This window comes from Sesamum indicum, linkage group LG3 (assembly GCF_000512975.1).
Source record: "Sesamum indicum cultivar Zhongzhi No. 13 linkage group LG3, S_indicum_v1.0, whole genome shotgun sequence".
In the NCBI taxonomy this organism is placed as follows: domain Eukaryota; kingdom Viridiplantae; phylum Streptophyta; class Magnoliopsida; order Lamiales; family Pedaliaceae; genus Sesamum; species Sesamum indicum.
In genome coordinates, this window is record NC_026147.1 from 22,232,579 (window position 1) to 22,257,526 (window position 24,948).

General features: G+C 36.5%; 4 protein-coding genes and 1 long non-coding RNA gene across 5 annotated transcripts; 1 reads left to right on the forward strand and 4 right to left on the reverse strand.

Moving 5' to 3' along the window:
• On the reverse strand, positions 674–6,872 carry LOC105159284. The gene is made up of 11 exons (XM_020692527.1): positions 5,736–6,872; positions 4,910–4,978; positions 4,748–4,816; positions 4,596–4,682; positions 4,428–4,495; positions 4,050–4,166; positions 3,898–3,962; positions 3,577–3,710; positions 2,683–3,000; positions 2,022–2,348; positions 674–1,603 (listed from the first exon to the last, which is right to left on the reverse strand). The coding sequence occupies exons 1-11, from the start codon at positions 6,513–6,515 to the stop codon at positions 857–859; spliced, it is 2,781 nt and encodes a 926-aa protein (XP_020548186.1). The 5' UTR covers positions 6,516–6,872; the 3' UTR covers positions 674–856.
• LOC105159190 (ent-kaurene oxidase, chloroplastic) lies at positions 9,653–12,643 on the reverse strand. Its single transcript, XM_011076162.2, has 8 exons — positions 12,213–12,643; positions 11,623–11,783; positions 11,373–11,534; positions 11,140–11,280; positions 10,812–11,066; positions 10,552–10,713; positions 10,274–10,468; positions 9,653–10,191 (listed from the first exon to the last, which is right to left on the reverse strand). Exons 1-8 carry the CDS (start codon positions 12,358–12,360, stop codon positions 9,874–9,876), a joined length of 1,542 nt encoding a protein of 513 aa, XP_011074464.1. The 5' UTR covers positions 12,361–12,643; the 3' UTR covers positions 9,653–9,873.
• LOC105159192 (B3 domain-containing protein REM5-like) lies at positions 13,043–14,613 on the forward strand. The gene is made up of 4 exons (XM_011076163.2): positions 13,043–13,504; positions 13,587–13,866; positions 13,958–14,076; positions 14,318–14,613. Exons 1-4 carry the CDS (start codon positions 13,352–13,354, stop codon positions 14,600–14,602), a joined length of 837 nt encoding a protein of 278 aa, XP_011074465.1. The 5' UTR covers positions 13,043–13,351; the 3' UTR covers positions 14,603–14,613.
• Positions 14,657–16,912, reverse strand: LOC105159191. Its single transcript, XR_847563.2, has 3 exons — positions 16,615–16,912; positions 16,323–16,459; positions 14,657–14,917 (listed from the first exon to the last, which is right to left on the reverse strand). It is a non-coding gene; the product is annotated as an uncharacterized LOC105159191 (long non-coding RNA).
• On the reverse strand, positions 21,762–24,582 carry LOC105159193 (ent-kaurene oxidase, chloroplastic-like). Its single transcript, XM_011076165.2, has 8 exons — positions 24,347–24,582; positions 23,785–23,945; positions 23,535–23,696; positions 23,302–23,442; positions 22,974–23,228; positions 22,714–22,875; positions 22,436–22,630; positions 21,762–22,353 (listed from the first exon to the last, which is right to left on the reverse strand). Exons 1-8 carry the CDS (start codon positions 24,564–24,566, stop codon positions 22,042–22,044), a joined length of 1,608 nt encoding a protein of 535 aa, XP_011074467.2. The 5' UTR covers positions 24,567–24,582; the 3' UTR covers positions 21,762–22,041.

The window sequence follows — 24,948 nt, forward strand, 5'->3', positions numbered from 1 at the left end:
AGCAAAAGCACAACAACAAACAGAAAGATAGGAAATTTCGAGATGCCAGCATCCTCCATTCCAGTGATCCTGATGTTATTCATGTTCATACTAATCCCCTTGTATGACCAACGGGTTGGAGTGGGACTCATTCTTTCAGCCATTTCCATGGCAGTGAGTGAAATCATTTGAAAACACAGAAAAACTGTAGCTATAAAGTAGAATATGGTGGACTCACCAGGACCCCTGCCAATGAGCGTTTTCTGGATAGCCATCTAATATGCTATATTTGGAAAAGCTGATATATTTACATTGGTCGGGCTGTTGGATTTCTTCTATGCTGAGAGCTCATTAGGCATGAAGTCCCTCTGCACCGCCATCTGCTGGTGCTCGTTTGCATTTGGCTACTACACCAGCACGGTGGCAGTGAATGTGGTGAACAACTTGAGTGGAGGATGGCTGGCTAGTAACAATCTGAAGTCTGAACAGGGACAAGCTGGAATACTTCTACTGGTTACTTGCAGGCCTAAGTATGGTGAATTTTGGTGTCTATTTACTATGTGCATCTTGGTTTGAGTACAAGAAGGTACGAGTAAAGCAAGTAGAGCAAGTAGATAGTGGTGGCACGGACTGTGCTGAGGAAAGAATTGTATTATAGAAACAATTCTCTTACATGTATGTGAAAAAGTACAGGTAAAGAAAAAGGCCATCTCTACTGATGAGAAAGCTTTATATTACTTCACTGTTAATGTACAAATCCAAGTAACAAGCTGTTGAGCAGATCATTACGCCTACATGAACAAATTTTTATACAGAGGAAAACCGCTTGACTGCAAATGATTAATGTCAAGCTATTTAAAGAAGTGAGAAATTTCTCCTACCACTTCACTCCCAGAGTCAGTGCCTTGGGAGGGAGAAGGGCCGGAGGAAACTTTGTGAAGGAAAGATTTGATACTAAACTACTCCAAGCAAATGAATCTGTTCCATTTAACGTTCTAACTTTCTTGATGACTAGAGGCTTCAGTACCTGACCTTCAATTCTTGCCACTACTTCAAACCATACACGTTCAATATTAGGCCTTGTTCTCCACTCAGCTAACGCGCTCCAGTAAGTATCATTGCTTCTGATGTGCCTTTCCATTTCCAACTGAAAGCGAAATATGGTTGAACCTCTAACTCTTGCCTTCAGAGATCCCAAAGCAGCGTTTGCATTGCCACTCTCATTTAGGAAACCCCTCAATATTCTATCCAGCAAGCCTATTCTGGTATTTAAAGGACTATGAAGATGCCTCGGTTTCTCATAGTGTGGTCTGACATAACACTTATCAGGCAATAATTTAATTGCATCTCTGGATGAAAAAACAGTTAGGATAACTGTAGCAGGTCTTCGATCTCTGTAAGCAACCACTGATGCAGACCCCAGAATACGTACAGGCAGTAGTGCTGTGCATAAAGCAGGCCAAATAGATCCGACCTCATTCCACTTCATCTTAGTGAAAGCACCAAATGGAAGTTGATGATAATCAGAAGGATGAAATATGGAAATTTCTTCAGCGCCTTTCACTTCTACAGTGATGCCTTCACCGACAGATATCCGTCTCAAGCCAGAGTACGTAGTGTTTAACTGATATATTCAGTCAAGAAAAGTCACTCTCAGCACAAAAGCACCATGATTATATTACATATATTGAGCATACATAAATCAAAGAGAGTTTTTTTAAAGTTACAATTAGGTTTGTTTCCATCCCCTGTATCTGGCAATAAACATTGTCCACAATATCTCAAAAACTTTGACATATATTAAATATATTTTTCGAGCCCAAGTGTTTCACATCCATGTTCTGTTCCCTGTTTCTAGTATATCCTCAATTGTAATAAACCAGATTATATTCCTCTAAACACTGTTTTTCCTCTTACCCAAGACCACACTGCACTTGAACACCCAAGTCAACTAATCTACATGAAAAAGTAAAGCTCCCTAAATTAGCATGTAAAAAGGTCTAAAAAGATCAAAGAAGCATCAAAAGGAAAGAAGAGCATACCGGCAACATCAGCGAGAGCTGATCATCATTTCCAGCAACCCGCAATTCAAAAGGACCTTCAATTTTAAAACTATCAATTACAGCCTCAGAACCAATTCTCCTAGCCGACGCTTCAAAATTTGATGTCTCATTTTTCCTTGGAGCCTCCATTTTCTTCCATTCTGATACTTCCTCATACATCTTAAGAACAATTCGAGCCTTCCCAAAACGAACCTGAACCTCATATCTTTGCACTGACCTGTATTTAGCTTTCTTTACATCCAACTCCGAAACCCGAATGTCCTCCAATACCCATTTCTCTTTATTGGCGATCGCATCCAGCACACCCTAAATTAAATCCGCAAAGTAATTAAAGAAAGATACAGGATTAGCACTCATAACCGAAACTTCAATCATACTAATTCCCTCGGTTGAAAAGAAAACCAGTTTGCCGTTTGCTCTCAACTTAACTCCGCCGCTACACAGTAACTGATCAATTTCTTTAACATCAAGAGCCGAAAAAAAACAGGAAAAAAAAGTGGGGGAAAGAAGAAATCCTGATCAGAAACTCACGCCTATCACCACCGCTTGGAGCTCTAAACTCGCAAAAGAGCAAAGCAAGTAAACACAAGCAGCGAGGAGTAATTAATGAACATTTTTATGCTCGAGATTTCAAACCGACCTGCAAAAAACTCGGCGGTGGAGAAGGAATGCCCGATTCAACGAAGGTGGTGACTTTGGGATAGAGAAAGCTGGAGAGGTTGAAGGCGGGTGGCGGTAGGACGGTTGATGAGCTTATCAACGAAACGAATTGGACGATTATTACCAGCAGAAATGGCGTAAAGTTTCGGCTGAGCATCGCAATATTATTACACAATATCAAAAATGATGATGGATCAACAATAAATGAGTGAACAGTAATCCAACAATTCCGCCGGCGGGTGGTCGGCGATCTCAGTGGGAAATTGATCGACAGTAATGGGCTTTCAGAGGCGGTGATTTAAGATTCGTGCACCCCTACCAGCAAAAACGCTTAATAAGGTAATTTTGGTTTTTTTTTTTTTTTTTTTTTTTTTTTTTTTTTTTTTTTTGCCCCTTTCTCAGTTTCAGTATTCATCTCTTTAAAGATCAATTAGCGATTTCTACCTAAATTAACCCCCCAAAATATAATCTCAAAGTCGTGTTAATTAGGATTATTATACTGAGGGCATAAATATCTATAAAAGTTTTCAGTCGACAATTTCATTCGTGTTTTAATTATTATTTAAAACATGTAAGAGATGAAAAAACGTGCTTGAACATTTTTGTTTATATTTTTTTTCATTTTGAATTCTGAGTTAGCGTAAAAGTAGGAATACTCAAATAAATAACAAGTATTGGAGCATATAAGATTCTAAATAATGGAATAAGAATAAGCGCCTAGTCATTCTCTTTTCCAGAGTAACACATACATTACATTACAGGTCTTGTACTGATGTACACCCTTTGCAAAGGCAATTCAGGTATAAAAATCAGCTGCTGCAAAAATATAACCCCACAAGACCCAGTTTCACCAGGCTACTACTCTTTTAAGTACTTGCTCCAGCGAGTATTCGCCTCCAATGATCGAGACCGGTTGCAGTTGCGCCCAGTTTATGCGCGTGAAACAGCTTGCAATAGTCGAAAAACCTCCATCTTTGTGAACATGTGAATATCCATTCATGTGTGGGGCTGGGGGAGTAATAGAGAAGCAGAAGCCAGAGGATGCCATGATCGATCAATCGATTGGATCCTTTTGATTCATTAATCTCCACCAAATGAAAGTTGAATGATGATACAAAGAATTGAAAATGAGCCGAATTTGGCTGTTGGGGCGAACACGGGTTGGTGAAGGATCCCATGATCCGTCATAATTAACACTTTCTGCGTGCATCAGGGTAAAAGGAAACTAGTGATCGCAGGTGCCCAATAAGCTGAGAAGGGCTGCAAAAAGATTTGTTCAAAAGATATCAAATGGATAAAAGAACTGATGTGAACCATTTCTGCAGGAACCAGGCGGAGTGGCGTCATGAAAATACAACAGTAGACCTCTGCTGGGATGTGCCGTACAGAGTGTCGGATACTTTTGAAGGAGGCCAATACCGGAAGACTGACCTTCCGATAATATTCTCGATAGGCAGCGGACCCCTGTAAAAACCCCACAATTCTGACTCAGAATCTACAGTTCCCGTATACATGTTACTGAAATGCAACCATAATTATAAAAATGTCCACTTATTTCACATGATTCTTCATTCTATTAATTTTATCATACAAGAGTCATGCAGGAGTTAGATCAGGAATTAAGAAGCAGAGAGAACTATGAATTACAGATAGGTTCCTTATGATCAACAAGAAGCATATGATAAAATGTTGGCAATCATAATCATAAAGCAGCATATTGATTACCAGTTATGAGAGTCAAAACTGTTATTACGGTTGTCCCCCAACACGAACACATAGCCTTCTGGTACAAGCTATAAAAGAAAAGAAATAGTAAGCAAGATTTCTGCCAATTATATATGATGATCAAAGCATAATGAAATGCTAAACTGGAGAACAGGCACAAAGCATTACCACTGGATCCATTTCATATTCAAGTGGCTCCAAAATGAAATCCTCATCTTGAACTATACCATTGACCATCAATTTTCCATCATGAACCTGCACAAGGGATAACTTAGATCGTGTGATGGAGAAGATTTACATAACCACTTAAATATTCTTACCTCAACGTAGTCACCAGCTGTAGCTACAACTCGTTTGATAAACACATCAGATGGACTAAATCCAATTTCCTGCAAGCAAGTGACAAACCAACTTTTACATTTTAATCCATGAGATGGTGTAAAACATCAGAGTGATTATGCTATGAACAAATCCAAATATACCTGAAGAATTGAAGGAGCCTTGAAAATCACAATTTCCGAGACTTCAGGCTTCCTGAAAATATAAGAAACCTGGAGAAACCACCCAAAAGATCTAGCATGTAAATCACATACTATTGATGGCATTCGTCATCTGAATATCAAAGAAAACTAGTTCAAATATTAAAGAAAAATATTTTTACATCTGGACCATCCATCAACAGACATTTCTTATGAGGAATCGGACATAACAAGATGAGTAAACGCATTCGCAGGGATAAGTTATGGTAATCTTGAAACTTGAAGTTGTATCATGATTTTGTTCTCTCATTATAAAATAAAAATGAGACAACTAACAACTATTTAAGATCTATCATTAGAAATGATAGCCAAAATAACATTATAGGATTATATCCGCCACAACATCTAAAGGCTTTCTTGATGGTAATACATTGAAAGCATTGTGATAAACCTCAAATATAGGCTCAGAATGTGTGAAATAACTGAGTAGGTCTTCATAAAATGAGATGGGAATTGATATTTAAAAATCTCACGATTATGCACCCCAAAATGGATTTACTTTTCTGGGCACAAGCATCTTGATCAACTACTGCATTACTCGGATCAACATCTAAAACTCTGGCAATACAAAACAAACTGTACTCAACACTTGAATGATTGTCCACCTTTAGTTTCTGGCAGATCAGTGAGATAGATTATATATCCATCAGCAAGCCTCACCACCAATATTCAAATTCAAGAATTGATTCTAATATCCAAGTAAAAGCCTATAAATCTCCTAACAATGATAAATCAATTCAACTAAAATCTCAGCTTAATAGATACATACCTTCTCAGCTAGAATTCTATCGCCCACGTCAAGTGTAGGGTACATAGACGTGGAAGGAATTGACCTCGGCTCAGCCAAAGTAGACTTGAACAATATGCTAACACTGAAAGCGGTGAAAGCCGCCTTCACATCCTCAGAGCTGAAGCAAAGATTCATCATTTTCAAAAGCCAACTATTACTGCTACTACTACCACCAGTGCTCTGTGGCAAAACCTTCACGCTGCTTGCACCACCACTCTTAGCCATCGCCAATGCTTCCGAACACTTAGTTTCACTACCGGTACCACTACCATTCTTGCGTGTTCCTTTGCTGATACTGTCGCCTATGCTACTAGCAACTGTCCCTCCTCTATCCACCTCCGTGATCGTGGGCTCGTTACAAGGTAACCACTTAGAACCTGACAACAAGGAAACAATCGGTGACACCTTCAGGGGTGAAATTCCCAAAACGCTTACGTTGGAAGAAGCCCCAATTGATTGCTTCATCAAAGAAATTAATCCCAAAACCACAGGCGATTGGGTACTTCCGCCAGTAATTTCATCGGCCAGAATCGAATGTATGGAAGGCTTCGAGTAGACGCCACCAGGGCCCACTACGGGCCGACGGAAGTCGGAGTAACTGGAGTCAGGTTTTTGCGTTGGCGGGTGCTGGAAAATTCGTGATCTCGTGGCGCACTCGTGAAAGAACCGCGAGGCAGCGCATTTCCCGGATGCGGCGGAGGAGGCGGCAAGGTTTGAGGCGACGGTGGCCGAGTAGGTGACGGTGAATCGAATCGCCATAACGGCAAATTGTAAGAGGCTGATCAAGAAGTAAATGAAAATTTCGGGGTTTGAGGTGATCTGTGAGATGAGCAAGAGCTCTAGAAAGCAAATAATCCCATCGTAATTAAGACCAGTGATGAATCGGAAGACAAAAGGAAGAATTGAAAAGTGGGGTCAGATCAGTTGTAAGTTGGAGATTCAGGGCGGTTGAGAGTAAGAAGTGAGGAAAAGCAGAACCCTCGCGGCGGCGATAGGGCAGAGCTCTCCCAGAGAATAGAGGGGGAATTGGCGCAGGACGGCTGGCAGGGAATTCGGGGAAGGGGAAATTTTCAGACAGTAGGGAGAGAAGAGGGGTTTAATAAAAGAGAGTGGGCCAGTTGGTGGCTACATCCTACATGCTTGCCCTTTCATTCCTATCTTATTACAGAAAAGCTATTTCTTTCTTCAACTCAAAAAACACTACTTTTATTGCTTTTACCTAAATTCTAATATTTTTTTATAGTAAATTACTGCTGAAATTTAGTATAATAATAAATTATTTTTTTATATGCCTGATAACAAGCACATTTGGTTAGATTTTATTATATTTTTATCTAATTTTTATAAATTTTAAATTTTTTTAAAATATTATTATGAACTAACATTTCTGTAAATTATTTATTTTATGCGCCGTCAATTATTTTTAAAATTTTAATATAGATAAAATAGAAATATTCACCTCACCTTCTAGAGACTACATAATTATTTAAATTAAAGGAGAATATTTATAATTTTTTAAATCATAAAAGATATTCATAATTATAATAAATTTTAAGAAAGACAACTATAATTTATTCTTTTTTTTAATTGATTACCCCATTTTTTCAATTTTCAAGAAAACTAAAAGTTAATAAAAATACTTCAACTCTATTTTAGAATTATATTTTTTTAAAAAATTTTACATTTCTTGATATAAAATTATTATTCTAAATTTTATCGATTCATATATAATTTAAAAATTAAATTTTAATCTTCAAGTGTCTCAATTTTTATAATTTTTTTCTTCCATTTTTAAAGTTTGAATGAACACATGCACTGGTAATTTTTTAAGCAAAAGGGGGTATTATAGGGTTTTCAGACTAAGCGACCCAAGAAGACGTGAGACGGTGTTCCTTCCTCCCCACTTCCTACTGGCTGTCTATTATTTTCCTATGATTGCTTTCACACCTAAAAATTTTCGAATTAAAAAAATGACGTAAATATCCCTTACTTTTTGACTCTACCTCTGGAAGCAACGACAAGTCCTCAACTTATTGTTATTTATTTATTTAAATTGAAGAAGATAATAATAAATGGTTGGAAGTTTGAGGTTTGACCATTTATTTATAGATTCAGATTTTGCTAATAAGCAATTACTCTTTATAAAAATAAAATAGTAATTTATTTATTTATTTACCTTTCTATCTAAAAAAGTAAATTATTTTATTTTAAAAAATAAATTATTTTTATATTTTAAAATTATTGTATTTAGAAAAAGATAAAAAAATAAATTATTATTATTTTTTGATAAAAAATAATTTACAATATCACGAACAGTTATTTGTACTTTTTTTTTCCTTTATTTTTTGCATTTACGATATTATGAGGTGACCGGACATGCTCATCTTTCGACAAGTTGGTGATTAAATATTTATTTGTTTTCATAATTATAGATGCTTCCTGCATGGGATTGGGGTAGTGACGCAAGAGCTTACATACTAGCCTACGGTCAGATGTATGTTGCTGACTCATACTTTTGCTCTGCTGTCTTTTTCTCAAAATTAAATAATTAAAAAATATAAATTAATTAGCTTCATTATCTACATATATTATAATTTTGACTTTGGGTCTAAATTAAATGGAATAAAAAAATATTCAAAATAAATGTTTTATTATATCTAATATTGAAACAGATCAAGATCCTCGTATATAATAATGGGACAATTACATTTTATTTTCATGAGTTTTGATGTAACTATATTTCTATATAGTTTGAAAAATTACATTCAATACTCTTGAAATTTTGCTTTAATTTTACAAATAAATACATCTATTAGTCAAAATTCATTAAATTTGATTTAATAAAAAAATCAGATAAAAATTCATATTTATTCTGAATTTATTTATTGCAAGTCAAATATATATATATGGTGGATGAAATTAAAATTAATAATAGAAGAAAAACAAAAATTCAACAGGGGGGAAGAGGTTTAGGGGTTGAAGTCAACCACTAGAATGTAATTTTGAGGGAGGCAGTGACCAAATCCAAATGCAATGAACGTGGAACAATGTTCCCCTTAATCACGAAGCAACTGCTCCAACCACTCATTGCTCAGCACAGTTTCTTTTCTTTTCTTTTTTTTTTTTTTAAAAAAAAACTATTACTACATCATCTAATATATTTAAATTTGTGGATAATTAACAAGCATATTCAAAATAAATAAAAAAAATAAGGTACTGTTACGATAAGTAAACAATAACACCGTATTTGTGGATTTGAATTTACAATTTTGTGGTTGTGCGATCTATAGATGGGTGTTTGGTTGGGTAGTTTGGATTCCGACTTTAGATGCGGATAATTTTTTCAGACTTTTTTTTTGAAAAGTTTGGGTACTAGATAATCTGATAAATTTGGATTAAGAATGCTAACGTTAAAAAAAAAAGTTGCATAAATTTTTAATTTTTGTCTCTTATTTAATATTTTTATGTATATTTTTATATTTATAAAGGAATAAATGTAATAGAAATATATGTAACGTGGGGTTAGTATTATTATATTTTTTTTTATAAATACAAATTTATTACATGAGAATATAAAATGAGCGGTAAATTGAAAATATTTATAGTTTTTTTTGGCCAACGCCAGCATTTCTGGTCCAAACCATAACGAAAAAAATGTCAGGTGTAAATATAAATTTTTGGAAAGGTGTAAGTGTAAATTTGAGATTTTTGGGGGGGGGGGATTATAATTTTGTAATTTCAGAAGAAGTTTAAGTGGAATTAATCCTAAAAAAAATGCAATGTATTAGTTAGACCAACTCTGTGATAATCACTGAATGGTGCAAAGTTCCCTGTCAATACCATTCCCTTTAGTAGGACTATTCTTTCATCCTTCTCTCATTTAATTTCACAAGAAATCATTCAAGCTTGTTTCTCTGCTTCACTGTCTGAAAAGTACAAACATCTAGTGCATAAAACATCAACTTTCTATGTCCACAGTGACAAAATACTTGGACATATGCATGCAAGACAAACATACTGTTGCTGAGGTTCTAACAAAAGGTTCAATTTCCTAACCAGTCATGAAACCTTAAAATGGACCACACTTGAACATCAGACATGACTCATTCATGACCAACTATACTAAATTTCTTGGCTTCAGAATTGCTTGCATAGGATGGAGTTTATGAGTAGTGAGGCCGAGCGTATCGATGTTTTCTTCTTCTCCATCCTTCAGACTCCACTCAAACTCTTGCACCAGTCTCCCAATCGTCGTGCAAGATATCAGCATTGCTTGGAGAGCACCTGCACACAGCCTCTTCCCACCTCCAAAAGCCATGGTCTTGTGTAGGTCCATTGCATCACATTTTTCATCAAGAAACCTCTCGGGCTTCCAGCTCTCAGGACTGTCCCACACATTCTTGTCCATGTTACATCCGAAAATATTTATAGCAATCTGCTAAAATCAGACATGGTTAGCATTCTGTTTCCTTCCTGATGAAATTGCAAGTGTCTAGTGGAAGCGACTGTGTGATTACCTCGGTTCCTGCTGGAATATGATACCCTCCTAATTGCGTATCTTCTTGAACGTATCGTGGAGGAACTATAGGAGCAGGACTATGCTTTCTCAGAGTTTCATGGAAAACGGCTGATAAGTAGGGAACTTCATTCAACTTCTCCTCTGTAATTTTGTCATCTCCACAAACACGAAGAATTTCATGATAGAGACGATCCTATTGCAAAGAAAAGTAAATCATGTAAATGAAGACATTCAAAAGAATTGATGTGCATCTAAGTTACATGAAAGTGCATCGACCTGTCGTTTGTGATCTTTAGCAAGTTCATACATGGCCCATTCTGTTGTCACCAAAGTTGTGTCTGATGATTCGATTATGGCTTCCCATAGCAGCATTAGCACTTGTTGCTCAGACAATGTTTTGGCTTCTGATAACAAGTAGTCCAGGTAACAACCCACTTCCTGTTTGAGGAAAAACAACATTACATTGTTAATTTCTCTGAAATCAGTGGATTAACAGTTACAAAATGGAAAAGAATTTCAAATAGAGTAAAGTGTACCTCCCCACGAGAAATCCGTTCTTTTTGTTCGTTAATGAGTGCAGTCATCACAGCTTGCCTACGAAAATACATTCGCTGAATATTGTTCTCAAAGCTTTTGTTAGGAATCCATTTCAAATATGGAAAGAAGTCCCTCCAGTCCACGTCGATGGCACCTTTCATGGGGTCGATCACCAGAATTTCAAACATCTCTTCCTTTGACAAAGTAATCCCAAGTTCCTCGACATATACAGACTCCACATCATTTCCAAGAACCTGGAAACAACATAAGGAACTCGTTATCCTTGTAAGTTCAAGTAATAAGAGAAACCTTAGCGGGAGCTAATACCTGTTTCAGTGCCAATCTGAAAAGCTCAGGCTGGAGTATGTTCCTGAGATTTACAGCTCCAAATGGATTCTCTTTCTGATAAGCTTGCAGTTGTTTTGAAATGTTGTTGATCATGGTATTCCTGTGAACACGATGCCGTTTCTGACAAATAAACACAGTAGAGAAAATTCCATGTTTTAGGATGTTTAAGATGATTGTTATATGGAGACAACCTTTGGGTGAAATGTTCATACCTGAGCATTCGGTCCCAAAGTACTATTGAGAATATGCCTTTTAACTGTCCTATGAAATTCACCATAATCAGTCAGGGCAACTATGCTTTTATCACAAGTAAGGATCTTTATTGCATTTGATAGCTTTCTTGTTGAGATCGACGAGAATCTTGTCACCATAGCCTATACAAAGCCAGAATGACTATCAAATGTAAGAACAGATCATTTTCTTACCAAGTACTAGACAAACTGCAAAGCAAGTTGCACTCACCTCCTTGGCGACATCGTTAGAGTTGAGAACAACAAGTGTTTTGGAGCCAGTCCTAATAGAATAGATAGGACCGTATATCTCAGCCCATTTGGTGAAAGTCTTGTAAGGTTTCTTCTCCTTCAATTGCAACAGATTTCCAATCAACGGTAGCCCTGGTATCACTGCAACCAATCCACCATTTCTTATCCCATCAACAAATATAAAATGTCTTTACCGAAAAAACAAATATAAAATGTCTTGTTTGTTGAACCCCATTTGTGGTACGATAGCACATACAATTGACTTAACACACCACAGATTTTGCTGATAAGCTCTAAATCAAGGTTCCAGGTCACTTGAACATAATCAACAAACATCTCTAGATTATTTTTCTTGTTTATGAAATTTCTGGTGGTGATGTGCTAATCAAAATATTCGCCCTCAATTCTTCATAACATGGGAATTTAACTTTTTCAAATAACCAATTCTACAAACACGTAGACTGCTAAAATCCAGGGTTCTTGGATGTTTCCCTTACCTTGATCCACGCATACAAGCACACAAGAGACATAGAAAAGGCCCAAGATGTAAGAATATTCGAAGAGAAGTACCAGGAGGGGGAGGGAGGCCGGAGGATGTCTTCTTAAGACGATTCACGTATCTGCTGATGAACCACAGAGTTAACACTCCAACAGCAACTACTGCAACTGCAGCTCCCAAAGAGAGTTGTTCAAGGCTCAGAATCGCAGCCATTTTCATCACATGAAAAAACAAGAATTCCCAGAAGGGCCTTTCAAGTTTCAAGACTCTACAGTTTATGATAAAAATGAAAAACAATCATGTAGAAGTTCCTTATATCCCCTGATAACAACCGGCTTAATATGCTAATAATTATGGACTCATTAAATCGAGCATATCCAGTATTTAATTACACAATATCCCAACTGATGACAGGATCGATTAGTGAATTATTAAATTCATTGAAACAATTATTACATCAGTAGATTCGGAAGGGGTTGGTGGCTGGAGTTTCTTCACGTGGACCAGAGCAAATACATCCACTGCGTGTTATTACTTTACATCTTTTCTTTTTCCTCCTCCTTGTCTGTATTATGCTTGCCATGATTCTAATAGGATTCAGTGGATAAGTCTGCAAGATTCCCAGTGATATTTCAGACAAACATAGCATGTTTTGTATGTGTTCTGAATACAGCATGAACAGAGAAGATTCCTGTGCATGAAATATGAGATATGATGCACAGGTAATAAAGTTCACACCTTTATCAAATCTCAAACAGAGAATTTACAAGATTGTTGTTTCATAATCATCCCTGGCACCGAGAGGCTCCAACTCATTTTTAAATGAGTTCTCCTATGTTTTGATTTAATTACTTTCATAATATTACAAATACATAATGAAATATTAGAGTGTACTTGGAAAATACAAGAAAATCGGTGTTTCTGAGCACTGATGAAAACTTGGAAAAGAAGTGTGTTACATGGATCAAATGAATTTTATGGATGAAGTGTGCTATAAGTAAAAGGATGACAGCCTAGGCAAGGCAACAGGTTGTCTGTAGCTCTTCTACAGCAAACTTTCACAAGAATGTCGATTAAAGCATTCCTGTGTTTTCAACTTTTCAGAGGGTCTCATGGATTTCTCGGGTTCCTTGCACGAAAGAACTTTTTTGATTTTGTTAAAATACAAATGTGATATACAGACAACGACCGTACCAAATCATGTGAATGCATGGATCAGTTTCCATCGTGTTCATTCTCTTATAAATTGCCCCACACCCGAGATGTGTGTGTTCTATATATCTCTTGGGGAGACACACGCAAACAGATGAATTCTTCAATGAAGTTCTTCAAGGTTTTGTTGCCTGGTTTCAAGTCTAAATTGGTACGTCTTATGCATTCATAATACATTTTGAGTTTCATTTCTTTTCTTTTCACAATGTACTTACCATGTAATAACTTCACAGTGGCTGCCGCCAGCTTTCTGTGCAAATGCAAGTGGAGAATTTTCAGCAGAAGCAGCGGTGACGACCCAGCTAGGAACCTGGAAAATTGAAGTCGGAAAATGTGGGGAAAAATTTTATTTCCACGGCGGCTCCTGGAACAGGTTTATCCAGGGCCATGAGCTGAGCGTCGGGGACTTCATTGTGTTTGAGCATTCCGGCAACATGCGCTTCAGTGCTACGTTGTTCGGCCTGTCTGCTTGCGAGAAAACATTTCCACCGAACTCCACAGTGCCTCAAAATGGTGGCGTTGTATTTTCCATAATAGGTTCTTGTCCAATAAATTTGTCAAAATTGACTTATTGATTAGCTATGATTTATTTTGGACAATCCAGATGAAAAACAGGTCGAAAGTTGGACTAACTCATCTCACTGCCGTCGGATGCCTCCTTTCAGGAAGACCATAGCGGCTTATAGCTTGAGTGATCATCGTCTTTCTGGACAACCTCACTTGGTATGTGCTCTTTCATTGCTGTAAGATACAGGATAATGGTTTAGCCCTTCTCTGAAATCTTATACATGTTCTAAAAGAATTCCTTAATTTTCATTTAGAAACAAGTACACATTTATATTACAAATTCCTTCCGATTTTAGAAACTTGTACCATGTAGTTCGAATTTTTTGTGGTATGTCTGAACTTCAGGGCTATAAGTGAAATTATCTGAAAAACTCACAATCTTATTTCTTAATGACAGTACATTCCCGTGGGGATTTGGAGGCCAAACGATATGCACAAGAAAGAAAGTGCAATTCTCAGAATTCGAGGTTCTGACCAGAGGGAATGGCCAGTGAAGTTGAGATTCTATAAGGACCCTAGCCAAGGGCGAAAGGACCGGCTTGTAATGACCAAGGGTTGGCGAGAATTTTGTTCATCAAACAACATCAAGAAAGGAGACGATTGCACCTTCGAAATCATGGATACGGCTTTTGGAGAATCCAATGATGTTGTCATAATGAATGTAACAATCCATGCTAAGTAATTAGAAGACCATGAAATTAGTTAGTTGTAGAACTAGTTTGAACAAGGCATGCAGTTATTTATATGTTATGATCATTAGCTCATCTGAATGTTTTCCGGACAAACTTGTGAGAGATTGTAGATAGCAGCCTGAAAATGGTAAACTGAAACGTGTTTTCTATGGAGAAACATACTGCTAAATCATCATCTCCTTCAAACAGCCACCGCGATAAAATCATTAGATGGTCTCTGGCGGGCTAATGAAAGAAGTAAGGAAGTGAAAAGCTCGAATCCTACAACCTTTGGGAAGTGCCACCCCAGGCCCCGTTTCAGATAACTGCAAAAACCCACGTTAAATTTTCAGAAATGAAAAACTGAACACACATATCAAACTGTGTTGGCAACTGCACCTTGTGATTGAATTGAATGATCGGTGGGCCCAATAGACTCTAATTTCTAGGCATCGCCCCAAACTATCCAACCCATTATGAACATTTTCTTCTACATTTTTGCCTCAATAAAAAGCCCACTACTTATTGCACCCAAACAACATCACGTTGCTCTTAAGCCACCCCCGTTCACATATTTGATACTTCAAAACTTAGTAAGAATATTTCTATCACACACGCACTAATGTCACGCTTCAACTTGTATTATATGCAACTCCACTTTTAACTTAAAATTCAATTTAGATATATTCTTAATTTTAGAAAGAAAAACACTTATCAATTACTCATCAACGCATGATTAAATGATTAAATGTATTGTCTGGTACATATGCAACTGATTATCCTTTTTGCTAATTACAGTTAGCAAGTTTAAGTTCATAGTCAGCAGCCAAGATTAAAACCTACAGACAGATGGAAAAATTACAATAGTTTGCATTTAAAAATAGGCAATGGCTACAAGATTGGATAAGATTACCATCAAGTCCATGCACATCTATGAACCAAAAAGAAGTAGTTAGGTAACTATAATTAAAATATAAAGGGGCTACTATTCATTAATAAAAGCAGAAGCAACCATGGGTTCCGGCAGACAGTAGCTATGGGTTCCCTAAAGTATTATATATTCTTATTGGTAGAATTGATATGCATTGCATCAAAGTGGCAATTGGCTTTTTCACTATGGCAGAAAAGAAATTCCTTATGATCTTCAAAACGCGCTACATCAACATGTCAATGAAAGGTTGAATTGCCATCTTCAATTCAAAGAGAGGGTTTCAGGAATCCAATTCATGTTGTAATTGTCAAGGCTTATTTGCACTCAGAAATTAGCTTTTACTTGTCTTCAAGTATATCAATAGGGCTCTATTACCAAGGGTAAGCAAAAGTATGTATACACCATGAATACCATCAGCAGAAAATCATAAAAAGCTGACTACACATGCAAAAAGAGATTTCACAATCCCTTGGGAACTCAATTATGCATTATCAATCGTAAGCTTTTTTCAAGGCACATCTCAAGTAACCTTATCATAATGAGCAGACGACCAAATTCAACATCTTTACAACCTGAAAAAACCTTCCAAAATCTCCAATACTGAATCAAATTCCATAATCAGTTTCTGCACAGAGTTATTCATCATTTCCTTTAACTTCACTTGATAATCCAGATAACCACAGCAATCCAACTTCCTTCTTGGTAAATGCAGTATTTAAAGTACTAAGCATACCCGAAAAATACAAAAAGAAACGAAAAAAATTATAAAATGATGCAAATAAGAGTACCTAATTCAGTACCTGTATTCAGTCCTGAACTTGAAGAACCATCTGAGAGCAAAACTCAGAGATCTGACAAATTCGGTCCGGCAGCTTAGCCGGATCGAAGCTCCGACAGTTCCCTTTCAATCGAGGAAATCCCCAAAATCTCCTCCCGCCTGCTTTTCAGACGAACGTACACATCACACAAAGCTTCCTGTAACAATAAATAATCTCCAAGACTCGACTACAAGCAGTAAAAGCAACAAACTATTTATCCACTTTAGAAAGAAAAATCATGTCTTTCAACGAAATTCAGCTTGAGCAAATATACCACCCTTGTTGCCGGAAAAGATGGCGAGGAGCGTAATGCCGTCGCCGGGGCAGGCCGCATGGGTGAGAGCCCAAGCCAAGGCGGCCTTGGAGATGACCTTCTCCGCTTTCACGGCCACGACCACTTTATCCGCCTCACCGCCGCCGTGCGGAATGGTTGCTTCTGATTTTGGCGGGAACATCGGGTGACGTCAGTTTGTCGGTAAACGTGTGAAAATAGGAGGAGCCCGGGAGAAGTACGGAGAGTTTGGAACTCCGAGTTCCATAATTGCATATAACCCTCATAAAATTGAAATTGCACTAACTTCCAAATCATTCACTCACACATTACCGTAACTATAGACTTATTGTTTATTTTTTATTATTAGGATCGATAAATTATTTGAGATATTTTTTATAAAGTATCTATTTTATATTATAGAGGTTCAATTTTTATATTTGAGGGCTACTCCAAATTATTATGAGTTGAGTTATTCAATTCAAATAATTTAAATAAACATAGTATAATATATATAATTGTCAATTCAGATAGCTCATATCACAAAGTAAATAGGGCCTAAAAATACTAAATCAATTAAAGACATTCTAATCGACAATTTATATAAACGTCCTCAATTGAATGATATCGATATTGGCACGCATATCATGTTAATCATAACGAAAAATTTGAATAGTTTATATCTTGTGATACGTAAAACAAATTCATTAAATTTAAGAGTCAACTAGACAATACATTTGATCATATCGCATGGCCAATCATTTGGCTGAGGAATCGAACTATATGCCATCCCAAATGACTTGAGAAAGTAGGAAATAGTCCATTCATGTATGTGGGCTTAGAATAATAACGTAGATCTTCTATCACATTTTTCATATCATGCGTTGATGAGTAATTGATAAGTGCTTTTCTTTCTAAAATTAAGAATATATCTAAATTAAGTTTTAAGTTAAAAGTGGAGTTGCATATAATACAAGTTGAAGCGTGACATTTGTGCCTGTGGGATAGAAATATTCTTACTAAGTTTTGAAGTATCAAATATCTGAATGGGGGTGGGCTTAAGAGCAACATGATGTTGTTTGGGTGCAGTGAGTAGTGGGCTTTTTATTGAGGCAAAAATGTAGAAGAAAATGTTCATAATGGGTTGGATAGTTTGGGGCGATGCCAGAAATTAGAGTCTATTGGGCCCACCGATCATTCAATTCAATCACAAGGTGCAATTGCCAACACAGTTTGAGATGTGTGTTCAGTTTTTCATTTTTGAAAATTTAACGTGGGTTTTTGCAATTATCTGAAACGGGGCCTGGGGTGGCACTTCCCAAAGGTTGTAGGATTCGAGCTTTTCACTTCCTTACTTCTTTCATTAGCCCGCCATAGACCATCTAATGATTTTATCGTTTGAAGGAGATGATGATTTAGCAGCATGTTTCTCCATAGGAAACACGTTTCAGTTTACCATTTTCAGGCTGCTATGTACAATCTCTCACAAGTTTGTCCGGAAAACATTCAGATGAGCTGATGATCATAACATATAAATAACTGCGCGCCTTGTTCAAACTAGTTCTACAACTAACTAATTTCATGGTCTTCTAATTACTTAGCATGGACTGTTACATCATTATGACAACATCATTGGATTCTCCATAAGCCGTATCCATGATTTCGAAGGTGCAATCATCTCCTTTCTTGATGTTGTTTGATGAACAAAATTCTCGCCAACCCTTGGTCATTGCAAGCCAGTCCTTTCGCCCTTAGCTGGGGTCCTTATAGAATCTTAACTTCACTGGCCATTCCCTCTAGTCAGAACCTCGAATTCTGAGAATTGCACTTTCTTTCTTGTGCATACCGTTTGGCCTCCAAATCCAATGTACTGTCATTAAGAAATATGAAGATTTTGAGTTCTTCAGATAATTTCACTTCCCGTGGTCACGCATGCAATAACTAAGCAACTTAAAAGGATGACACCTGTCCGGGTTAATCTGCGGGTCGGATCCGGGTCACCCCAACCCGATAGAGACGTCATCAAGCCATAATTGGTCACTAACGACCCAGCGACCTCACCGTGCAATCTTCTTAATATCTTCTGTACACTCCAATCCGCGATCAACCATGCGTCTACAACACGCGACCTCCTAAATGTCTTCTGTTCACCCCGATTTGTGATTAAGCATGCGACCATACGCTTCGACCTTCATGCTCTGATAATATCCCCATCAAAATAAGTACACATTTATATTACAAATTCCTTCAGATTTTAGAAACTTGTACAATGTAGTTGGAATTTTTTATGGTATGTCTGAACTTCAGGGCTATAAGTGAAATTATCTGAAGAACTCACAATCTTCATATTTCTTAATGACAGTACATTCCCGTGGGGATTTGGAGGCCAAACGGTATGCACAAGAAAGAAAGTGCAATTCTCAAAATTCGAGGTTCTGACCAGAGGGAATGGCCAGTGAAGTTGAGATTCTATAAGGACCCCAGCCAAGGGCGAAAGGATCGGCTTGCAATGACCAAGGGTTGGCGAGAATTTTATTCATCAAACAACATCAAGAAAGGAGACGATTGCACCTTCAGAATCATGGATACGGCTTTTGGAGAATCCAATGACGTTGTCATAATCCTTGCGTTAGTTGAATTATCTTCTTCTTTCCTTTTGAGGTTCCTTCCACAACATGCATGTTACCTTTCGACCGATCCATGTTTCCACAATCTAATAAATAAAATATTATTTATTTATATGCATCTAGCTAGCTAGCACCTTGAAATGGTATTAGGATACATGATGCATCTTGCATGCGTGTCACACTGTACATATGTTACCTAATATGAAATATACTTAATATGGTTTCTTATAATCTGTAGCACTTACTGGAACACACAGCTACACTACATATATAAAAATATTATTTTACAGTAAATATGTATGACTTATGTACTTGTAGAGATTTCGGGAGACATTGATATATTTATATATACGTAATATAATTGAAAGGCAGTATAAGAAAATGGTATGCATTTCACCACTGCTGGTAAGTCATACAATTCATGCAGTAGGTAGGCATGTTTCTTGATACCATGTCTTGTGTTCAGCCTGAAATTATTACCATGCCCCAAGAAAATTTCAATTTCAAGAATCTATAAAAAGGATTATTTTGTTGTCACTATAGTTAATTATTATTGTAAAACAAAAAAATTTAAAAAGGAATGAACCAAGTGTTATTGATTATGGATATACAACGGTCGTCAATCATTGTTTTACTAGGCAAAGTCATAATGTCTATTATTTTCCTATGATTGCTTTCACACCTTAACATTTCGGATTAAAATGACTTAAATGTCCCTTACTTTTTGACTCTACCTCTAGAAGCAACCACAAGTCCTCAACTTATTATTATTTATTTATTTAAATTGAAGAAGATAATAATAAATGGTTGGACTTTTGAGCTTTGACCATTTATATATAGATTCAGATTTTGCTAATAACCAATTACTCTTTATAAAAATAAAACAGTAATTTATTTATTTATACTTTTTAAAGAAGTGGTTTACCTTTCTATTTAAAAAAAATAAATTATTTTTATTTTTAAAAATATAAAAAAAATAAATTATTATTATTTTTTATAAAAAAATAATTTACAATATCACGAGCAATTATTTACGATATTACGAGGGGACGGGACATGCTCATCTTTTGACAAGTTGGTGATTAAATATTTATTTGTTTTCATAATTATAGATGCTTCCTGCATGGGATTGGGGTAGTGACGCAAGAGCTTACATACTAGCTACGTTAGGATGTATGTTGCTGACTCATACTTTTGCTCTGCTGTCCTTTTCTCAAAATTAAATAATTGAAAAATATAAATTAATTAGCTTCATTATCTACATATACTATAATTTTGACTTTGGGTCTAAATTAAATGGAATAAAAATATTCAAAATGAATGTTTTATTATATCTAATATTGAAACAGATCAAGATCCTCGTATATAATAATGGGACAATTGCATTTTATTTTCATGAGCTTTTTGCGTAATTATATTTTTATATAGTTTGAAAAATTACACTCAATACTCTTGAAATTTATTTCAATTTTACAAATAAATACATCTATTAGTTAAAATTTATCAAATTTGATTTAATAAAAAAGTCAGATAAAAGTTCATATTTACCCCAAATTGATTTATTATTTATTTATTGCAGATCAAATATATATATATATATATATTATACATGGTGGATGAAATTAAAATTAATAATAAAAGAAAAACAAAAATTCAACAGGGGGGAAGAGGTTTAGGGGTTGAAGTCAACCACTAGAATGTAATTTTGAGGGAGGCAGTGACCAAATCCAAATGCAATGAACGTGGAACAATGTTCCCCTTAATCGCGAAGCAACACCTAACTGCTCCAACCACTCATTACTCGCCACAGTTTCTTTTCTTTTCTTTTTTTTTTTTTTGAAGAAAAACTATTACTTCATCATCTAATATATTTAAATTTTAAATACAATTCACTAAGTCGATAATTACATATTCAAAATAAATAAAAAAATAAGGTACTGTTACGACAAGTAAACAATACCACCATATTTGTGGATTTGAATTCACAATATTGTGGTTGTGCGATCTATAGATGGGTGTTTGTGTTGGGTAGTTTGGATTCCGACTTTAGATGCGGATAATTTTTTCAAACTTTTTTTGAAAAGTTTGGGTACTGGATAACCTGATAAATTTGGATTGAGAATACTAAGGTTAAAAAAAAAAAATTGCATAATTTTTTAATTTTTGCCTCTTATTTAATACTTTTATGTATATTTTTATATTTATAAAGGAATAAATATAATAGAAATATATGGGGTTAGTATTATTATATTTTTTTATAAATACAAAATTATTACATGAGAATATAAAATGAGCGGTAAATTGAAAATATTTATGGGTTTTTTTTTTTTGCCAACGCCAGCATTTTTGGTCCAAACCATAACTCAAATTTTTGTGTGAATTTGAGATTTTTGGGGGGAAATTATAATTTTGTAATTTCAGAAGAAGTTTAAGTGGAATTAATCCTAAAAAAAATGCAATATATTAGTTAGACCAACTCTGTGATAATCACTGAATGGTGCAAAGTTCCCTGTCAATACCATTCCCTTTAGTAGGACTATTCTTTCATCCTTCTCTCATTTAATTTCACAAGAAATCATTAAAGCTTGTTTCTCTGCTTCACTGTCTGAAAAGTACAAACATCTAGTGCATAAAACATCAACTTTCTATGTCCACAGTGACAAAATACTTGGAGATATGCATGCAAGACAAACATACTGTTGCTGAGGTTCTAACAAAAGGTTCAATTTCCAACCAGACATCAAAACCTTAAAATGGACCACACTTGAACATCTGACATCACTCATTCATGACCAACCTATACTCAATTTCTTGGCTTCAGAATTGCTTGCATGGAATGGAGTTTATGAGTAGTGAGGCGGAGCGTATCGATGTTTTCTTCTTCTCCATCCTTCAGACTCCACTCAAACTCTTGCACCAGTCTCCCAATCGTCGTGCAAGATATCAGCATTGCTTGGAGAGCACCTGGACACAGCCTCTTCCCACCTCCAAAGGCCATGGTCTTGTGTAGGTCCATTGCATCACATTTTTCATCAAGAAACCTCTCGGGCTTCCAGCTCTCAGGACTGTACCACACATTCTTGTCCATGTTGCATCCGAAAATATTTATAGCAATCTGCTAAAATCAGACATGGTTAGCATTCTGTTTCCTTCCTGATGAAATTGCAAGTGTCTAGTGGAAGCGACTGTGTGATTACCTCGGTTCCTGCTGGAATATGATACCCTCCTAATTGCGTATCTTCTTGAACGTATCGTGGAGGAACTATAGGAGCAGGACTATGCTTTCTCAGAGTTTCATGGAAAACGGCGGATAAGTAGGGAACTTCGTTCAACTTCTCCTCTGTAATTTTGTCATCTCCACAAACACGAAGAATTTCATGATAGAGACGATCCTAGTGCAAAGAAAAGTAAATCATGTAAATGAAGACATTCAAAAGAATTGATGTGCATCTAAGTTACATGAAAGTGCATTGACCTGTCGTTTGTGATCTTTAGCAAGTTCATACATGGCCCATTCTGTTGTCACCAAAGTTGTGTCTGATGATTCGATTATGGCTTCCCATAGCAGCATTAGCACTTGTTGCTCAGACAATGTTTTTGCTTCTGATAACAAGTAGTCCAGGTAACAACCCACTTCCTGTTTGAGGAAAAACAACATTACATTGTTAATTTCTCTGAAATCAGTGGATTAACAGTTACAAAATGGAAAAGAATTTCAAATAGAGTAAAGTGTACCTTCCCACGAGAAATCCGTTCTTTTTGTTCGTTAATGAGTGCAGTCATCACAGCTTGCCTACGAAAACACATTCGCTGAATATTGTTCTCAAAGCTTTTGTTAGGAATCCATTTCAAATATGGAAAGAAGTCCCTCCAGTCCACGTCGATGACACCTTTCATGGGGTCGATCACCAGAATTTCAAACATCTCTTCCTTTGACAAAGTAATCCCAAGTTCCTCGACATATACAGACTCCACATCATTTCCAAGAACCTGGAAACAACATAAGGAACTCGTTATCCTTGTAAGTTCAAGTAATAAGAGAAACCTTAGCGGGAGCTAATACCTGTTTCAGTGCCAATCTGAAAAGCTCAGGCTGGAGTATGTTCCTGAGATTTACAGCTCCAAATGGATCCTCTTTCTGATAAGCTTGCAGTTGTTTTGAAATGTTGTCGATCATGGTATTCCTGTGAACACGATGCCGTTTCTGACAAATAAACACAGTAGAGAAAATTCCATGTTTTAGGATGTTTAAGATGATTGTTATATGGAGACAACCTTTGGGTGAAATGTTCATACCTGAGCATTCGGTCCCAAAGTACTGGTGAGAATATGCCTTTTAACTGTCCTATGAAATTCACCATAATCAGTCAGGGCAACTATGCTTTTATCACAAGTAAGGATCTTTATTGCATTTGATAGCTTTCTTGTTGAGATCGACGAGAATCTTGTCACCATAGCCTATACAAAGCCAGAATGACTATCAAATGTAAGAACAGATCATTTTCTTACCAAGTACTAGACAAACTGCAAAGCAAGTTGCACTCACCTCCTTGGCGACATCGTTAGAGTTGAGAACAACAAGTGTTTTGGAGCCAGTCCTAATCGAATAGATAGGACCGTATACCTCAGCCCATTTGGTGAAAGTCTTGTAAGGTTTCTTCTCCTTCAATTGCAACAGATTTCCAATCAACGGTAGCCCTGGTATCACTGCAACCAATCCACCATTTTTTATCCCATCAATAAATATAAAATGTCTTGTTTGTTGAACCCCATTTGTGGTACGATTGCATATACAATTGACTTATCACACCACAGATTTTGCTGATAAGCTCTAAATCAAGGTTCCAGGTCACTTGAACATAATCAACAAACATCTCTAGATTATTTTTCTTGTTTATGAAATTTCTGGTGGTGATGTGCTAATCAAAATATTCGCCCTCAATTCTTCATAACATGGGAACTTAACTTTTTCAAATAACCAATTCTACAAACACGTTGACTGCTAAAATCCAGGGTTCTTGGATGTATCCCTTACCTTGATCCACGCATACAAGCACACAAGAGAGATAGAAAAGGCCCAAGATGTAAGAATATTCGAAGAAAAGTACCAGGAGGGGGAGGGAGGCCGGAGGATGTCTTCTTAAGACGATTCAAGTATCTGCTGATGAACCACAGAGTCAACACTCCAACAGCAACTACTGCAACTGCAGCTCCCAAAGAGTGTTGTTCAAGACTCAGAATCGCAGACATTTTCATCACATGAAAAAACAAGAATTCCCAGAAGGGCCTTAAAAATTTCAAGACTCGACAGTTTATGATAAAGTACATTTCTTTTCTTTTTAAAACAGTTTCGTTTCTTTTCTTTTTACAATGTACTTACCATGTAATGACTTCACAGTGGCTGCCGCCAGCTTTCTGTGCAAATGCAAGTGGAGAATTGTTCCCAACAAATGGATTTGACTGCCTACACTATCAACATCAGCTCTTGAGAACGCTGGTTCGCGTCTCTGCCATCCGCTGCGGGCACTAGATTCCACTTCAGAAGAAGCAATCACTCACCTCCTTTCCGGGGCTCTTCTGCTTATTCCTTCAGAGACTCGTTCAGTCTCACTCTTGCGAACTACCCTTCGTCTCACAGTTTCATTTTCAATGGGTTGTGTCCTTCGTTCATAGGCCATAATGCATTCCTACCTGCTTCCTCCATCATTCG

What these genes read in the sequence shown, in the direction of transcription:
- LOC105159284 (XM_020692527.1), bottom strand. Translation starts at nt 6,515, where the DNA reads ATGGCGATTCGATTCACCGTCACCTACTCGGCCACCGTCGCCTCAAAC. An exon ending in AGTTTTGACTCTCATAACTG is followed by an intron (nt 4,167 to 4,427) that starts GTAATCAATATG and finishes GGGTTTTTACAG; the next exon opens with GGGTCCGCTGCCTATCGAGA. An exon ending in CACCGCCGAGTTTTTTGCAG is followed by an intron (nt 2,349 to 2,682) that starts GTCGGTTTGAAA and finishes GATTTAATTTAG; the next exon opens with GGTGTGCTGGATGCGATCGC.
- LOC105159190 (XM_011076162.2), bottom strand. Translation starts at nt 12,360, where the DNA reads ATGAAAATGGCTGCGATTCTGAGCCTTGAACAACTCTCTTTGGGAGCT. An exon ending in CGGCCTCCCTCCCCCTCCTG is followed by an intron (nt 11,784 to 12,212) that starts GTACTTCTCTTC and finishes GATTGGTTGCAG; the next exon opens with TGATACCAGGGCTACCGTTG. An exon ending in CTTTGGGACCGAATGCTCAG is followed by an intron (nt 11,281 to 11,372) that starts GTATGAACATTT and finishes TTTATTTGTCAG; the next exon opens with AAACGGCATCGTGTTCACAG.
- LOC105159192 (XM_011076163.2), top strand. Translation starts at nt 13,352, where the DNA reads ATGGATCAGTTTCCATCGTGTTCATTCTCTTATAAATTGCCCCACACC. An exon ending in CTGGTTTCAAGTCTAAATTG is followed by an intron (nt 13,505 to 13,586) that starts GTACGTCTTATG and finishes ATAACTTCACAG; the next exon opens with TGGCTGCCGCCAGCTTTCTG. An exon ending in CTCCACAGTGCCTCAAAATG is followed by an intron (nt 13,867 to 13,957) that starts GTGGCGTTGTAT and finishes TGGACAATCCAG; the next exon opens with ATGAAAAACAGGTCGAAAGT.
- LOC105159193 (XM_011076165.2), bottom strand. Translation starts at nt 24,566, where the DNA reads ATGTACTTTATCATAAACTGTCGAGTCTTGAAATTTTTAAGGCCCTTC. An exon ending in CGGCCTCCCTCCCCCTCCTG is followed by an intron (nt 23,946 to 24,346) that starts GTACTTTTCTTC and finishes GATTGGTTGCAG; the next exon opens with TGATACCAGGGCTACCGTTG. An exon ending in ATATTCCAGCAGGAACCGAG is followed by an intron (nt 22,354 to 22,435) that starts GTAATCACACAG and finishes TGATTTTAGCAG; the next exon opens with ATTGCTATAAATATTTTCGG.